Genomic DNA, 19,460 nt, shown 5'->3' with positions numbered 1-19,460 from the left:
TTGTATCTCGTCCAAAAATTAACAAAAAATCTTAAATTAAGAACCATTTTCTAGATAAATAAAAAATATTGTTTTGTTTTGAGAAAAAATTAGTCAAAATTAAGTGAGTTTTTTTCTTAAAACAAACAAAGCAATCTCCTACTGGGTTAAGTAAAATAATCTTGTTATTGGTTATTCTACTTAGCCTGTTAACAGATCATTTTGCTTGTACTAGGAAAAACTCACTTCATTTTGAGTTATTATTACAGAAATCCAAACAACAGTTTTATTCTTGTTTAGAAAATTCTTCTAGTTAGACAAACAGTAAGAAAGCCATTTTTGGCAATTTTTTCTGTGTATTATAACTGCACAAAATATTGCAATTTTATAATGATTAATGAATACGAAGTCATTTCTTCAAATTCCATTTCAGGACTAAATGATGTGATTTCGACTGTGTTTTCTGCATCACAGAAAATCAATGGGCCCTAAGCATGAAGGGTTCAGGACATGACACAATCCATACTCAAACCTGCATCATTCAGCCGTGTGAGCACAAACACTGTGTCCTAACATGACATGAAACTGAAAATCTTACTGAAAGTGAAAGTCAGTCAGAATGGATTTGCTGTTTAATGTAGTTGGGTGAAGCACAGATTTGAACAAATGAGATTTAGCATTGGGTGGAAACCCGGTCCAACATGACAAAAATAGAAACAAATTGTTTTGTCGCTTGTCACTTTGTGGCATTGTGCTTGGTTAGAATACAGTGTCAATGTGAATCTACCTGTCAATGTGAATGTACCTCAAGTCTGTAATGTGTCAAGGGCATGTTACTGCTGTGCCATGGCTGAAATTGTGTGCTTGTGACATTACATGCACTGTTTATATATATATTACTTTTTACAAATGTACAAATGTTGCATGCTAGTACAGTTCATACGTATTAACACATTTTTAAAGGGTACTACACCAATGACCAACTTTTGTACATTTTTATTGTCCTGGGAAAACACAATTTTAGGCTATGCACAATGCCTTAAAGGGTCACGAAACAATAAAACACTTTTTTTTGAGATGTTGTGTAAATTCCAGTGTGGAGACTGGATGTCCGTACTGGCAGGTACAACGTAATATCTTTGAGATTTCATCATTAATTCAAGAGAAAAACTTGGTACAAACCAATTAGTGTGCTTTATTGTGTATGAGGTGCAACTTCATTAATATGCATATAGCTTCGAAGACTGTTTTTCCCTGTTACAATGTTCAGATGGCAGAGAGACACCACGTTGTGTTGTGAACCGTAATTAAAACAAGTGGAAGAAGAAGAATTGTTTGGAGACATGGGTCTTCAGTGTTGCGTTTATAAACGTGCTGCAACGTTTTGTTTTCATTTTCCCGCTCTGAGAGCACAGCTGGACTCAGGTGTGGATTACAGTGGTCTGCTAACACGCAACAAAATTATGTTTGTAAGAAACACTTTTTACCAGAGAGCTTTTCACATCTAGAAATGGTGAAATCCGTATTTGCTGATTGTCTTCTTTTAAAAAAAAGACACGGTTCCAGTTCGTGTTGATTGTCCTGTCTGGTAAGTGTGAGATCAATGTTCTTTGTTTATGTTTACTCAGATGGAAAAGTTTGTTAGTATCATCAGCAGTACCCTTTCAGTTTTTAAAGACATACATTAGTCAAAATGATTTAGTTACTAAGTTTACAGTATGTTAATATCACTGCAGTATTATGGACTGACAGATGTAAATGCCTTAATCAAACTAATACTCTCATGTAGGATTTGCGCCGTATTTTGTGACAGGATCAGCAGTCTACAGACACACGGCTGTCTGACACTATTCTCTGCACCTACCAAATGCATCTAACTTACTGAGAAATGCGGAGGGTTTTTTTTCTCTCATACGGCATGCGGTATCAAAAATTCCATTAAAACCACACTCTTCCGGCAGTTGCTTGAATCCTATATCTTATTTGTCAAAGGGGGGTATGCATGAAATGTTTCTGAATGAAAGTGAAAATGCCAAACTGCAGTTAAAGTTGGCAAATTAAGAATGAAACACCCGAAATTACACGAAACTCCGGAGGAAATGTGGATAGAGCTGTGACGCGATTTGATTACTGATGTCCATGTAAGCGTAGTCACTGTCTGTATTCCCTGCATCTGTATTTGTTTTGCCTCTGTGAAAATCAGTGCGTGCCCATACTGAAACTCCCCTTTTCATGCAAACCCTTGCCTCTTTCGCCACTCCCACCTAAACAAAGCTGTATTCACTTTCCGGACTTTTTTCAAACTACAGGTCACCCTTCTGTTTCATGGCCCATTAAATACTGTCATTCAAAAGGTTGGAAAAGAAAATAACTTTTATTTTATTTTATTTTATTTTAGAGAAATTAAGAGTGTTGTTTGACTAATGTTGGAACAAACCTCTGCAAGACAACAGACCTTGAGGGCCAGATCTCTAAGAACGTACTCACACTATGCTATCCAGACTGTGCCCAAGCCCGTTTCACGGTTCGTTTTAGAAGTGTGAGTGCTCTGAATCGGGCTCAGGCATGGTTCAGTTGGCCGGCCCGGTTGGAAGAGGTGAGCCAGAGCGTGGTTCACTTGGGCTTTGGCGCAGTACGCTTGTAGTGTGAGTGCAAAGCACGCCTGAGCCCGAAACTGACTAACCGACTTTTAACCTCTTAAGGCCCAAGGTGTTTTTTTACATACATTTTTTATTTCTCTTTGCTATTTGGGCTTATTGGAACCCAATTAGGCGACGCAGTGGCACAGTAGGTAGTCCTGTTGCCTCACAGCAAGAAGGTTGCTGGTTCGAGCCTCGCTGGTTCGAGACATGTCGTACATGTGAATTGGGTAATTTGCTAAATAAGCTAAATTGTCCGTAGTGTGTGAGTGAGTTTGTGTGGATGTTTCCCAGAGATGGGTTGCAGCAGGAAGGGCATCCGCTGCGTTAAACATGTGCTGGATAAGTTGGCTGATTATTCCACTGTGGCGACCCTAGACTAATAAAGGGACTAAGCTAAAAAGAAAATGAATGAATGAATGGAACCCAATTAGAATAAAAATCTAAGTATCATCTTTTAATATGACATACTTTTAGAGAAAAATTATGATTTTTAATCCATATTTAACTTTTTTTTTTTTTTTTAAACTTGCTTTGACTATCAGAGAGTAAGAACAAAATTTTGGACAGTTAAAAATAGGGTTTGGGACATTTCATATGCTGCAAAACAGCTGCAGGATGACCCTGTATGTCTGTAACAAAATATAAAACATTCAAAGTATTTTAAATAGCCACTTAAGAGCTAAAATGTGCTGTCTACGTATGTGGACACTCAAGCCCTAGGAGGTTAAGAGACTTTCACATGCATTTATTGATCATTATTACTGTTCAATGAATGCAAACTGTGTTAAATTATTAAAGACGCAAACCCCTCACTGCACGACAGCTTCAGCAAACCTCTTGATTCCTGCAGCACAAGGACTTTATTATTGTTAATGAGTGTCAAACGTGGCTGATATATTTGGCGAATTATTTGACTGCGTGTCACTGCTTATCAAACAACTAAAACGATATAACTAAAGAAATCTCCACTGTGCTGAGCGAGAGCGCTTCTTACTGAACAGCGCATCATCGATGACGTAAGCTTGCTCAGGCATGAATGCAATGTGAGTGCGGCCTGTTGCGGGAGATGGGAGGGGAGACAAGCGTGCTTCAGCCTGGTTCAAGGCAACTGTACATAGTGTGAGTACGCCCTAATATAGTGTGTGCGTGTGTGAGAGAGAGAGAGAGAGAGAGAGAGAGAGAGAGAGAGAGAGAGAGAGAGGAAAAGAGACACTTACCACACTAATGAGCTGTGCGAGAGAGACTTTGATGCCAATTGTGACCTGTTGACTCTTATTGACTGCAGGCCGGATAAGCTTATTATAACGCTCAGGACCAAGCAGAAAATCTACCAGCCTTTCCTCAGCATCAGCAGCAAGAGACCCTAATACACATACATAGACACACAGATGCACACAGACACACACACAAACAGTCCCACATGGAGATTAAAAATGATGATCAATACATGGCAAATAGCTCACTTCCTGACAAATCAAACTTTTCTTGAAATCTATAAACCAAAACCTTATTCTCAAATTCTTGGGATTCTAATACTTGAATTAAAGGGGTGGTCCAGAGTGTATTTTTATGGCTTGGTTGTGGTTATAAGATGTAAAGCAATGTGTGCTCATGCTTCATTTGTAAAAAAAATCGAGTTATTTTTTACTTTGATTATATACTGCTACTCAGCTAACATGAAAACGACTGTCATATTTCCTAGTCCCTCTGAAAGGCCCGCTCTCAAGAGGCTCTGATTGGTCAGCTAACATAACGTGCTGTGATTCGCGGATTGGCTCCATGTCACTAGGAAAAGTGTCATGCCCCTACAAGCACGTGCTTTTGCACAGTGTAAACAAACATTGTCAGTCAGAGTAGCTGTTAGACGTATCAGTTTGAGACTGAATCAGACAGAAAATAAAGAGGACACAGCTGAACCTCACGTCTGCTCTTTAAAATAAAACCTGACAAGTAGGGGTCTAACTGATCACGGTTGATCTGTGATTAGTAAGGATCACAACCCACTGTTCTGAACACACGTGACCCGCAGATTAATAGTTCTTACTGGTAGATTAATCCTAAATTTGCAATGATCACATAGAGATCGCCTCTCGAGTCATTCAAATCACATGTATGAAAGCATTTAGGCTTTCCTGTAAAATATAATGATGACGGAAGAAGTTGTGGTAGGTTATTTGGGATCTGGGGGGTTTCATTAAAGGTGTTTTCTGTCAATACTTGTTTAGCATGAATGCATCACTGCATTCAGTGTAAGCTGCACGATTAATCATTAAAACATCACAACATAAATTATAAATGATGGTGATTTGGTTTATTAATCCTTCGAAATGCTGCATTTAAATCTGAAATGCAAAAATCAAAAAAGAGATTCAGTCTAGTGTTTATTCAAAATGAGACTAAACATAAACATGAGTTGTACAAATTATGTTAGATTTCTACATTTAGCGTTATCTTTTTCACAGAAGTGAATATTTTCTCATTTTTTTATTCAGCTGATTATTTCTTCATTTTATTATAGATAAAATTACAGTTTCTAAGTTCTGTTTGTAAAACCAAAAGTTTCCTGCAGTACTGTTCGGGTAACAAATGGAAAGCAAATTACATTTGTCTCCTCCTCTTTTTGGCTCATCCAAAAAATGGTGCGATCCGTGACTAAAAAATCATTATTTGATCCAAACCATGAGATTTGTGATCCGTTACCCCACTACTGACAAGTGTCTTTCACATATATTCGGAATAACCATGTGTAAGTAACATGAAACCTTCACATATCTTTTGCGAGTTTGTTATTTGAGATGCAGAATGAATGGAAAGCGGCTGCATAGAGAGACACTGCAGCGCTGCTGAAGATTGTAGCTGTTTACAGGGGTTTGATGGATAAATGTGTAAATTTGTAGCTAAATTGTTAGCTGTGCCAAACAACATTTCCCGTTGTTTACAACCTTGTTTACGTCTTTGCTACAACATACCATTAACGCTCGACACTATGCATGTGATAGATCAATTTTAGTAAATAAAAAAACTTACAGGTTATGGCTCACAATCCACAGCTTCATCTATTATGTTTGGAGCTGCTCCTTCTTTGAGGAGTTTTAACCGAATCCAGCACTGAACTGGGAGAGATTCTGAAAGCTCTCCTTTGTCAAATGTTAGCTATATATTTTTTGTAATTCTCTGGCACATAATTAAAATTAAATTGTAAGCACTTCTCTCTTTGAGTCATTTGCTTTGGAAACCCAAATACAGAAACCGAGAGCTTTGAGAGCAGCATTTGGACGGCATTTTAGCTTTCTCTACCATATCATTACAGCCCCTCTGGCCATGCCTCTTCACTGTGCAGAGTGTATGCGAGTGGTGAATACGCATAACCTGAAACGTTTGTGATCTCACTAACCTGGATGTATTTTTTTGTAGTCCCCAGACTTCGTTCACTGCAGGCTTTGCAAGGCTAACTCTGTAAAAGCAAGTGTCTTACTTTGCATTGAACTTTGAGCGTCTTACATTCAGAGATGTTGTTTATGTTAACACAGCTACATTACACGTCTACTAAAGTTTAAAATATGATGTTGTAGTGGACCCCCCCTTCAAATTGTCTGAGCAAAACATTTGATAGTGGATTATTGTATTAACCTGGCTCTTTATAGATTACTAAAAATAAATCAGTACATTTTATTTTATTTTACTAAAAATAAAAATAAATAACTTTTTGCCAAACAAAATACTACAAAGCAAATGTATAAGTGGAATAGACTAGGAATATTATACATATCTGCATTTGATTTGCCAGAAATATTTAAAAATGCCATTAGTCTCATTAAACATCAAAACATATGAAAGTAACAAAGCAATGCTAGTCCTTGAGTTTTTTATAGTTCCTCAGTTTCTGAGAATATCATGAAAAGGCCAGAAGTGTCTGCTAAGCTGCATGTAATCTGCTCTTACTGCGCAGCAAAAAACAAACATGTCAGAATAATTTTTCTCTGCTTCTTATCCCATCATAACTCATAAGTCCACCAATGTTGTGGAGGGAGTGTGCCAATGACATGGCAAAACAATGACTTGCCAAGACATTTGCAGACACACACACTAGTACAAACTTGTACGCACCCACACACACGCCATTTCCTCCCCACTGCATGCAGGATAAGATCTCCAGTGACTGTGCTCCTATTCTCAAAACAGAACACTGGCGCACGCACACACCTAGTTTCCGTCATGAATCCAAGATAGTGTCAGACTCAATTGGTATGATCCGTTCCACACGGGCAGACACACACACACACACACCTTTGAGCCTTTGTGGCTATGCTGAGCCTTAGTCATTTTGGATGGCTTGTCCCCTTAAGCAAAGCAAGGACCAGATCCACTTCATATCAGTTTATGTGTGTGTTTGTGTTTAAGTCAATCTGCAAGGATGTTATACCCATGCATAAACCAGGGATGATGATCGAGTATACGTGTGCTTGACCTATTACCTCTAATCTCAGACCCATCTGTGTAAGCAGGATTTCCAGCTTAATGCTTCATCAGACTAAAAAAAAAAACATCTGCAGAAGCATCAGACTCAAAACATGATATCAATTTCACTGATTTAATCTGTTTGCCAGTCTTTCAGTGTATATATAAGCTGCAGGGGATTCAAATTTAATAATACACAGTTCCCAAAATCCATTATAAAACTACAGCACAAACATAATTGTGAATAAATGTATTTTGTTTTAGTATTGGGGGCGACACAGTGGCTCAGTGGTTGGTACTGTCGTCCTACAGCAAAAAAAAAGTGAATGAGTGTGTATAAGTGTTTCCCAATACTGGGTTGTGGCTGGAAGGGCATACACTGTGTAAAACATATACTGGAAAAGTTAGTGGTTCATTCCGCTTTGGCGACCTCTGAAATAGACACTTATCCAATAGAAAATGAATGAATGTTTTGATATTTCACAATCACTGTGGTGGCGTGATGGTGCAGTGGGTAGCGCTGTCGCCTCACAGCAAGAAGGTCGCTGGTTCGAGCCTCAGCTGGGTCTGTTGGCATTTGTGTGTGGAGTTTGCATGGTCTCCCCGTGGGTTTCCTCTGGGAGCTCCGGTTTCCCCCACAAGTCCAAAGACATGTGCTATAGGTGAATTGGGTAGGCTAAATTGTCCCTAGTGTATGTGTGTGCTTGAGAGTGTGTGGGTGTTTCCCAGTGATGGGTTGGAGCTGGAAGGGCATCTGCTGTGTGAAATACATGCTATGCTAGATGAGTTCATTTTGCTGTTGCGACCCGTGATTAATAAAGGGACTAAGCTGAAAAGAAAATGAATGAATGATGACAATCATTGTAAATTATTATTATTACTATTATTACTAATTAATTATTATTACTGATAATAATTATAATAAAAATATTAATACTAATGTTTCTTAGCCTTAAAATCTGCATGTTGAGATCATGTGACACTAATGAATGGTTGCTAAACTCAGCTATATTATGATGTATAGTCAACTCCTTGAACTGTCTAGCACAGTAATTTTTTACAAATTTTAGCCACTTCCTCAAGATGAATAAGCTCACAGACTGGGTTAATGTGTGTGTCTGCTGCTCATTTACTATGGAAAAAAAGAGAGATGCAGTGGCCAAAAAATATTTTTTATTAAATTGTGATAGTGTCCCAGAAAATGATGATTTTTATTCTCTTGAAGACTTGAGTGGAAACAGTGTTGAAATTACTGTAAATGCTGTTAATCATGCTATAGACTATATATAATATATAATATGCCAATTTGAGAAGCTAAGACTTTAAACCAACCAATTCTTCTTCTAACAATTAGTTTAAAAAATCATTTTTAAGTCCCCAATTTGTCAAGGGTCGCCACAGCGGAATGAACCACCAATTAATCTGGAATATCTTTTTATTCAGCAGATGCCCTTCTAGTTGCAGCACAGCATTGGGAAACCCTGAAATATTAGCTTTTGATTAATAAACCTAGTTCAAAAACTTACCACCAAAGTTAAAGAGATAGTTCACCAAAAAATTAACATTTACTCGTTTTTTGTTTATTGTGAAGTGGACCCAAACATTTATGAGTTTCTGTACTCTGAACTGAAAACCAGATTTCTTCAAAATATCTTCCTTCACGAGTTCTCACTTGCATATAATGAACAGGGTAAAGAATATGTGTATTTTGCGTACTGTCCAAGAGAGGCAATTTGAGCTCCAAATACTGGTACGGGTCCAGGGATGCTGGAAATCTGTCAGGTATCTGAGGTAATGCGGCTATATATATATATATATATATATATATATATATATATATATATATATATATATATATATATATATATATATATATATATATATATATATATATACAGTACATATCCCCCCTTACCAACTACTTTATTAGGTACACCTGTCCAACTGCTCGTTAACTCAAATTTCTAATTAGCCAATCACATGGCAGCAACTCAATGCATTTGGGCATGCATACATGGTTAAGATGATCTGCTGCAGTTCAAACAGAGCATTAGAATGGGGAAGAATGGTGATTTAAGTGGCTTTGAACGTGGCATAGTTTTTGGCCCCAGACTGGCTGGTCTGAGTATTTCAGAAACTGCAGATCAACTGGAATTTCATACTCAAACATCGTTAGGGTTTACAGAGAATGGTCAAAAAAAAGAAAATATCCAGTAAGTGGCAGTTCTTTGGGTGCAAATGCTTTGTTGATGCCAGAGGTCAGAGGAGAATGGCCAGACTGTTTTGAGCTGATAGAAAGGCAACAGTAACTCAAATAATCCCTCGTTACAACCGAGGTATGCAGAAGAGCATCTCTGAATGCACAACATGTCAAACGTTACGGCGAATGGGCTACAGCAGCAGAAGACCACACTGGGTGCCACTCCTGTCAGCTTAGAACAGGAAACTGAAACTACAATTCGCACAGGCTCATCAAAATTGGTCAATAGAAGAAAGAACATTACCTGGTCTGTGGAGTCTCGATTTCTGCTGCAACATTTGGATGGTAGGGTCAGAATTTGGCATCAACAACCTGAAAGTTTGGATCCATCTTGCTTTGTATCTATGGTTCAGGCTGGTGGTGGTGGTGCAATGGTGTGGGGGACATTTTCTTGGCACACTTTGGGCCCATTAGTACCAATTGAGCATCGTGTAAACACCACAGCCTACCTGAGTATTGTTGCTGGCCATGGTCAATCCTTTATAACAACCGTGTACCCATCTTCTGATGGCAACTTTCAGCATTATAACGCTCAATGTCATAAAGCGTGAATCATCTCAGACTGTTTTTTTGAACATGACAATGAGTTCACTGTACTCAAATGGCCTCCACAGTCACCAGAACTCAATCCAATAGAGCACCTTTGGGATGTAATGGAACTGGAGATTCTCATCATGGATGTGCAGCCGACAAATCTGCAGCAACTGCGTGATGCTATAATGTCAATATGGAGCAAAATCTCTGAGGAATATTTCCAGTACTTTGTTGAATCTATGCCATGAAGGATTAAGGCAGTTCTGAAGGCAAAAGGGGGTCAAACCCATTACTATTAAGGTGTACCTAAGAAAGTTATGTGTGTGTGTGTGTGTGTGTGTGTGTGTGTGTGTGTGTGTGTACAGTGTACAGTTATGTGTGTGTAGTTACAAAATGCCATGAGATGGCTTTGGTTTAATCAGGTTAACTATCTGAACTTGCTCCTCCCAAACCCAAATTGTTAATAAAACATTTTGTGTCCAACAGAAGAAAGACAGTGGATGTGTTTGGAACATGTGAAGGTTGAATAAAAGATGACAGAATTTTAAGTGAACTATTCCTTTTACGCCATCCTATTCCACTAGACGTTTATTTTCTAATTTTATTGTGCTGATGACATGTGTCTGACATGCATCTGAATAACTGACCAATAAGATAGGGGTCAAATTGAGGACAGACCCTGCTGACATGTTTAAGGCTGTTAACCAGCCTTTAAATCATACTACATCATATAATGTAATGATCTTTATTGTCTTGATGTCATCATTGATCTCATATTTACTTCTGAGTCCAATTAATCCTTTTATTTTTTTCTCAAATGTGCTATACAGTAAGTCCTCTCTCCATGTCTACATACTTTAAAGTCTTGACCTACAGAATGGCTGTGTAACACATCAACATAAGAAACAACTGATGAAAGAAGTGATGAAAAATATGCAATAAATCATATGGCTATATTTACACTTTATGTGTGTTTGTGGCAGTTCAGTATAGAGCTGAATTTATATCTTTGTGTGAAGAGGTTGTGTGTTCCTGTCATGCTTGCGCTGGTGTTAATGGATGTTAGAGAGGGTTAAGTGCTCTCATGCCTCACTTTATAGATGTTCTCCCGCAGTATAATAATGACATTATACAGGCCTAACCATAACACACGGCTACACTACAAAAATGTATGTTCTCAGCATCTTGTAAATTGATTTTACGCATGCAGTGTTTACTAAAAGCTCTTACCAGTAATTCCATGAGCAATTTCTTGACATCATGCATGCTGTTTTGCACCTTTGTCTTTTGGTTTCATATTACATATTCATTTTGTCTTTTCTTTTTTCAATGTGCAGATGTAATGTAATGAGGATAGCAAATTACATGCTATCTTTATTGAGTTATATCTGCACATCGATCTTAATCCTGCATCTTCGGATCTGTTACACATATGGCTAATCATTTTATAATATGGAAGCTGAACAGAATACAGGCAAGTCATTCTGCCTTGTTCTCAGCAATAATAGTCAAAATACTTGTGTCAAAATATTTATGTAAATAAACTGGATTAACATATAGAGATAGATAAATCTATGTTGTTATATACAGTGCATCCGGAAAGTATTCATAGCTCTTCACTCTTCTATACACAATACCCCATAATGACAATGTGAAAAAATATATTTTTTGAATTGTTGTAAATTTAAAAAAAAATAAAACACCTGAAAATCCCATGTACATTAGTATTCACAGCCTTTTCTGTGAAGCTCTTAATTAAGCTCAGGTACTGTGCATTCTGTTTCCGCTGATCATTCTTGAGATGTTTAAGCAGCTTAATTGAAGTTTACCTGTGGTAAATTGAGTTGATTGGACATGATTTGAAAAGGCATACACCTCTCTATATAAGGTCCCAGGGTTGACAGTGCATGTCAAAGCAAAAACCAAGCATGAAGTGAAGAAGATTTTTATTTACTAAACCTATATGAAGACACGTTTAATTGGGTGAGTGGGGGGCCATTTTGAATCTGCCATTATATGTCTTTAAAAACAGGTGATAGGTTTAGGCAAAGGGGTCTTAAAAGAGCATGAGAGAGGACTTGAGGATGCAATGAGAACCATCTGTGTCAGAAAAGCACATTATACTTGAAAAAACACATACTGTATGGGAGAGAAGAGTCCAGTTTAGATGTTTGAATCATAGATACTAGTCATCATTACCAAATGTGAACTGTATGTGGAAAAACAGTGATGAAGATCTGTACATTATAAGGGCCAACAAGAAGAGGGGTTTTTAAATAGGGGTTGTAAAGGAGTAGGAGCTGGGAGAGGCCTGTAGAACCAGTAAACAGCTGTGAAAATACAAAAGGTGGGAGGAAGCAAGGATAAAGGGTATAGCAAACTGGAGGGACATTGGATTTGTCCTGAGGAGAGACTGAGATGGGTCTGCTCCAGGCTGTCTCTGCTTTTTTGGAAAATATTCCAATAAAGTATATTCGTCTGATATTCATAACCCCCAGTCTGAGCTTGATTCATTAAGAGAAAAGCTGGAAACCACAACAGAAGACAAAGGAATTGTCTGTAAAACTCCAAGACAGGATTGTCTCGAGGCACAAGGCTGGGGAAGGTTACAGAAAAATTTCTGCTGCTCTGAAAGTTCCAATGAGCACAGTGGCCTCCATCATTCGTAAGTGGAAGATGTTTGGAACCACCAGGACTCTTCCTAGAGCTGGCCGGCCATCTAAGCTGAGTGATCAGGGGGCTTTAGTCAGGGAGGTGATCAATAACCCGATGGTCACTCTGTCTGAGCTCCAGCGTTCTTCTGTGTAGAGGGGAGAACCTTACAGAAGGACAACCATCTGTGCAGCAATTCACCAATCAGGCCTGTATGGTAGAGTGGCCAGACGGAAGCCACTCCCCACCTGGAATTTGCCAAAAGGCATCTGAAGAACTCTCAGACCATAAGAAACAAAATTCTCCGCTCTGATGAGACTAAAATTGAACTCTTTTGTAGTGAATGCCAGGCGTTACATTTGAATAAAATCAGGCACAGCTCATCACCAGGCTAATACTATACCTACAGTGAAGCATGGTGGTGGCAGCATCATGCTGTGGGGATGTTTTTCAGCAGCAGGAACTGGAAGACTAGTCAGGATAGAGGGAAAGATGAATGCAGCAATGTACAGAGACATCCTGAATGAAAACTTGCTTCAGAGCGCTCTTGTCCTCAGACTGTAGTGATGGTTCATCTTCCAGCAGGACAATGAGCCAAAGCACACCGCCAAAAAATATCAATAGAGTGACTTCACAACAACTCTGTGAATGTCCTAGAGTGGTCCAGCCAGAGCCCAAACCTAAATCCTATTGACCATCTCTGGACAGATCTGAAAATGGCTGTACACCGTCGCTTCCCATCCAACCTGATAGAGCTTGAGAGGTACTGCAAAGAAGAATGGGCAAAAATTCCCAAAGACAGGTGTGCCAAGCTTGTGGCATCATATTCAAAAAGACTAGAGGCTGTAATTGCTGCCAAAGTTGCATCAACAAAGTATTGAGTAAAGGCTGTGAATACTTATGTACATGTGATTTTTTAATATATATATATAAATTTGCAACAATTTCAAAAAATCTTTTTTCACATTGTCATTATGGGGTATTGTGTGTAGAATTTCGAGGAAATGAATCAATTTAATCCATTTTGGAATAAGGCTGTAACATAAAAAAATGTGGAAAAAGTGAAGTGCTATGAATACTTTCCGGATGCACTGTAGATAGATAAAATAGATACATCCATGCTTCGATATGACTGCAGCAAAATACAATCTCAATCTAAGGACTCTTTAAGTATACTTATTTGGCTGGTAAATTAAATTTAGATTTTTTTCTCTCTTGTCCTCGCCTAATGTATATTATTTATTGTTTTATATCACTTAGTCTTATATAACCCTGGCAATAATACAAAAAAAAATTCTAGCAAGAGAAGCTTTAAATACAAGTGCCGAGAGAGTAATCCATTAATAATGCATTCTATCCTTTGCTGTTAGCGAAAAGGGGAATGTTGTTGTAACACATCTATAGTTATCCATTGCCTCTATTTTTACTTCATTTACTTCCACGTTCTAACCTGGAAATATGAAAAGGATTCCTGAACACATACCTACACAGAAACACTTCAGCTCAACAATATGTTTTAATTAAAACACTTTAAAAATGTTTGTGTATCTTTAGGTACATCTATTTTCCTTGTTGAATAGAAGGAGAAGATGATAAAAATGTTCATGCTGTTCTCTTTTACGCAAAGAAAATCGATGGGAACAACTATATTCTTCTAAATCTGTGTTGAGACATGCTAAAATCATCAGTTCTTGATAAAGAACTTATCAGTTCTTGGTCCTTTGTTGTTGTAAAGAGTAAAACACATCCAATTGTGTTTATTTAGTGTGCCAGATCGTTATTAAATAGGCTGATACACCACAATGAAGAAAGAAAAGAATAAAGATAGGCCACTCTATATGTGAGACTGAACTGATTCGGCTTTTTGACCCATCAAGACTAACATCTGACATCTGCACTGACTAACCATTTCCGAGTTTTAATGTCTTGACACTGCTGTGAGTGCAGTATTCCCATTCATATCAATGTAAGTGCATTGCAAAGACAAAGTGAGTATTTCTTAACAATATAAAGCCCTTTTTGTACATTTTTACAAAATAACAACATATATCAGTAAATATTTTGTAATATATTGTTACTGTAAAATATAAATACTCATGAAACAGAATTTCCTTTTTAAAAGAATTTAGCACAATTACATATATCTTACTGACTTCAGTGTTTAGTCATCCTTCTCTCACTCTGCTAACAAAATTAACAATTTCGAACTCTTGTATGATCTTGAAAACATTTTCCTCCCATGTTTTTCCTTTCTTCCCCATCCTTGTTAAAGCTGGGCATGCTGATTATGGGTCTGATTTTGAGCTGAATTCTGACTTGTGTCAGAATTCTTTGAATCGGTCAGAACTTCAACTTTGTCATGTGTTGTTTGTCATGCTGTGTTCGAACACACTGTAAAAAAAGTTAGTACAACAAAAAAAGCCCCACAATCCTTATTTCCTTTGGCTTTTTCTTGTTCACTCAACTTTTGAAAACATCAGCTGCACTGACCCAAAATCATTTGTCAGTAATGCAAAAAATATTTACTTGGGGTTAACATAAGATTATTAGGTTTTTGGAGAAGTGAACTACTCTGTAACAAAACTTTTTAAGTTGTGCCAACTGAACATTTTTTATTATTTTTGTCTGCAGAACTGTAATGCCTGAAGTTGAGTGAACAAAAAAAATTATCCTTATTTCCTTTCCCTTTTTCTCGCATACTCAACATATTTTTTATTATTATTATTACTTTCACCTTTAATTAGAGAGTATAGACAGGAAAGTGTGGGGAGAGGAGAGAGGGGAAGGATCGGCTTAGGACCACGAGGCGGAAATCGAACTCGGGTCACCATGAATACCATAGTGCCATGTGAGAGCCTTCCTGTTTTTTCAATTGAACTATGTTTGTTTGTTCTGATAATGTATTATTTCATAGTACCAATTTCCAAAAGAGGCGGTTTATTTCACTGTGGCGACCCCAGATTAATAAAGGGACTAAGCCGAAAAGAAAATGAATGAATGAATTTCCAAAAGAGTTTTTTTGTTCACTCAACTTCAGACATTTTAGGTCAGCGCAACTGATGTTTTCAAAAGTTGAGTACATGTCGGCACCAATGGTGTAGTGATTAGTGCGTCAACACATTTACATTTACATTTAGTCATTTAGCAGACGCTTTTATCCAAAGCGACTTACAAATGAGGACAAGGAAGCAATTTACACAACTATAAGAGCAGCAGTGAACAAGTGCTATAGACAAGTTTCAGGTGTGTAAAGTCTAAGAAGCAAAGCATTAGTAATGTTTTTTTTTTTTTTTTTTTTTGAGAGAGAGGCAGTTAAGATTAGGAAGGAAAGTGGAGACTAAACAGTTGAGTTTTTAGTCATTTCTTGAAGACAGCAAGTGACTCTGCTGTTCTGATGTAGTTAGGGAGTTTATTCCACCAACTGGGCAGATTGAATGTGAGAGTTCGGGAAAGTGATTTCTTCCCTCTTCGGGATGGAACAACGAGGCGACGTTCATTCACAGAACGCAAGTTTCTGGAGGGCACATAAATCTGCAGAAGTGAGAGCAGATACGAAGGAGCAAAGCCAGAGGTCACTTTGTAAGGAAACATCAGAGCTTTGAATTTGATGCGAACAGCAACTGGCAGCCAGTGCAAACGGGTGAGTAGCGGAGTGACATGTGCTCTTTTGGGTTCATCAAAGACCACTCGTGCTGCTGCGTTCTGAAGCAGCTGAAAAGGTTTGATAGAATTAGCTGGAAGCCCGGCTAGTAGAGAGTTGCAATAGTCCAGTTTGGAGAGAACAAGAGCTTGAACAATGAGTTGAGCTGTATGTTCAGATAGGAAGGGTCGGACCTTTCTGATGTTATAGAGTGCGAATCTGCAAGATCGAGCAGTTCTAGAAATGTGGTCAGAGAAGTTTAGTTGGTCATCAATCATTACACATGGCACTCTGGTGTTCATGGCGCTCCAAGTTTAATTTCTATGCTGATCCTTGCCCTCTCTCCTCTCCCCATGCTTTCCTGTCTCTCTACTGTCCTATTAATTAAAGGTGAAAAAAAACAAAAGGATTTTTTTTGTTGTACTTGGCTTAAAATGTTTAACAGTTCTGTGTACACAGGGAACAGAGAGGCAATTAAACTCTCCCATTCACAATCAGATATATAATATAAAATATAATATAATATATATATATATATATATATATATATATATATATATATATATATATATATATATATATATATATATATATATATATATATATATATATATAAAATATAGCTCACTCCTTGTGAGGGAATCACACAGTTGAATGAGAGCTACAAACCGATTGAGTTGAGGTCAGTTTTTACGTGCTGAATCAGCACAAAAGTCTAAACAGACACACACACTTCTGGGTTCACAGGGGTGCACTGATGCAGTATTAATGAATATAGTCCAGAATGCACAGAAACAAAAAGTGTATGATATTCTGTTCATAAACATTTGAAGTCAGAATTATTAGCCCCTCTTTGATTTTTTTTCTTTTACAAATATTTCCCAAATGATGTTTAACAGAGCAAGGAAATTTTTACAGTATGTCTGATAATATTTTTTCTTTTAGAGAAAGTCTTATTTGCTTTATTTCGGCTAGAACAAAAGCAGTGTTTAATTTTTTAAAAATCATTTTAAGGTCAATATTATTAGCCTCTTTAAGCTAATTTTTTTCAACTGTCTACAGAACAAACAATCATTATACAATAAGTTGCCTGATTACCCTAACCTGCCTAGTTAACCTAATTAACCAAGTTAAGTCTTTAAATGTCACTTTAAGCTGTAAAGAAGTGTCTTGAAAAAATCTAATAAAATATTATTTACTGTCATCATGGCAAAGATAAAATAAATCAGTTATTAGAAATGAGTTATTAAAAATATTATGTTTAGAAATGTGTTGAAAAAAATCTCTCCGTTAAACTGAAATTGGGGAAAAATTAAACAGGGGGGCTAATAATTCAGGGGGATAACAATTCTGACTTCAACTGTATTTGTGAGATGCAGATCTGATTATGAAAAGAATAGAAGTTGTTGTGATTTTAATTTATTCCTTTCCAACGAGCTTCATACCCATTCCCATTGGGTGGCATAAATACATCCTATACTGGTTTTTCAACCAATATCAGTCAAAAAGTAAGAAGAAGAGGGTGTTACGTGTTGATTTCATATGCACAGTGTGAGAAGTCAAGCCACTGCTGACAGTATAGTGTGAGCACATGAGCTTTGCCTTTAGATTGCTTGCAATCTAAGGATGGGCCGGTATAGGATTCTGACGGTATGATAACCTTGGATAAAAATATCAAGTTTTATACAAAGTTTCACGGTATAGTAATTATTTCTCTAAAATAAGAAATAAGAAATTGTTTTTAAATTTCCAGGTTAAAAACTAAAAAAAAATTCTTATTGAACACAATATATTTTATATTTTATATATTTTACAGTAGCTTTTGATGTGAAGGGTCCTTTTCTGCTAGAGATACTTTTGCCATGACCAACTAAATAAAATAGATATTAAAAACACATAAACAAACGTATACACTTATACAAACTTGTATATGCCGTAAGAATGGTATAACAGTAAATGTTGGTGGTTTTAAAACCTTGACTTTTCCAAACCTTAAAAACAGTTATTGTCCCATGCCTAATGCAATCTTCCCTTAGAGCAGGGATGGGCAAACTCGATCCTGGAGGGCCGGTGTCCCTGCCGGTGTCCCTGCATAGTTTTGCACCAACCCTAATCAAACACACCTGCTTGTAGCTTTCTAGTGATCTTGAAGACACTAATTAGGGTGTTCAGGTGTGTTTGATTAGTGTTGGAGCAAAACTCTGCAGGGACACCGGCCCTCCAGGATCGAGTTTGCCCATGCCTGCCTTAGAGTGTGATACCATGCTGAAATAGCAAAGAATCACACAGTGTATGGTCGGCCTAAATTATAACAACTGATGACTTTGTTACATCCTTCATTAATTACAAAAGCACACAGTTCATTACAGCACACAATTTTCCACATTACAAACTAAGAAACACAGCACTGCCTCTTTATCTGCCCTGAGAGGCAGAAGTTCCCAAACTCACCCTTTTCTTTAATCTTCCTAACCTTTTGATTCTGTTCTACCTTATGACCCTCAAGCCATTTCTCAGTCAATATTACCTGGACTCACTCACATCATTAGCACATCCATTCACAATGGCCCCTTTAGCATTTAAGTAGGTTTGAAAAAACACACTGCTTAAAAACAGATACACTAAATCCAGCAGCCTCCTTTTTTCCATTCATCATAAAAACACTTGAGTTCAACCAAGTCTCTGCCTTTCTGACACAGAAACACCTTCTGGCAGTAACTAGCCTGGCTTCAGAAGTAAATATTCAGCTGAGACTGCCCTGAATGCAGTTGTTGAAGCCCTGAGACTGACAAGAACAGCTACCAAATCTTCAGTGCTCATCTTTCTGGATCTGTGTGCTGCTTTTGACAAGGTCAACCACCACATCCTCCAGGCAATCCTCATGGCAAAGGGTTTCTCAGGAACTGCACTCCAGAGAAACAAAAATCTGTGGACAGTTTCCCATATTTTGTGATATATGAGTGTTTTCCATGTAACTCACTGACTGATTTTTCAGCTTAGTCCCTGATTTATCAGGGGTCGCCACAGCAGAATGAACCGCCAATTAATCATATGTTTTATGCATTGGATGCCCTTCCAGCTGCAACCCACCACTGGAAAACACCCATACACTCTCTCATTCACACAAACTCATAAACTACATGCAGCAAAGTGACTTTTATTAACATTTTAGTGCTTTGAAATGATATATTGTCTGGATTGGTTATGTAAATTTCAGTAAGAAATTGTAATGAGCTGTCAGTACTTTATAGCTATTTTAGATACTTATTAGATATTTTATTTTCTGATAAAATAT

General features: G+C 37.5%; 1 protein-coding gene across 1 annotated transcript in view; it reads right to left on the bottom strand.

Moving 5' to 3' along the window:
• The window catches only part of chrnb5a (cholinergic receptor, nicotinic, beta 5a), a 42,054-nt gene that overhangs the window by 17,021 nt on the left and 5,573 nt on the right, over positions 1 to 19,460 (bottom strand). The window contains exon 2 of the mRNA XM_056481291.1: positions 3,839 to 3,984. Within this exon, the coding sequence (XP_056337266.1) occupies positions 3,839 to 3,984 (146 nt within the window). The remainder of the gene's footprint in view (positions 1 to 3,838; positions 3,985 to 19,460) is intronic.

This window comes from Danio aesculapii, chromosome 1 (genome assembly GCF_903798145.1).
Source record: "Danio aesculapii chromosome 1, fDanAes4.1, whole genome shotgun sequence".
Classification (NCBI taxonomy): Eukaryota; Metazoa; Chordata; class Actinopteri; order Cypriniformes; family Danionidae; genus Danio; species Danio aesculapii.
This window is presented reverse-complemented; position numbering and strand designations above follow the sequence as displayed.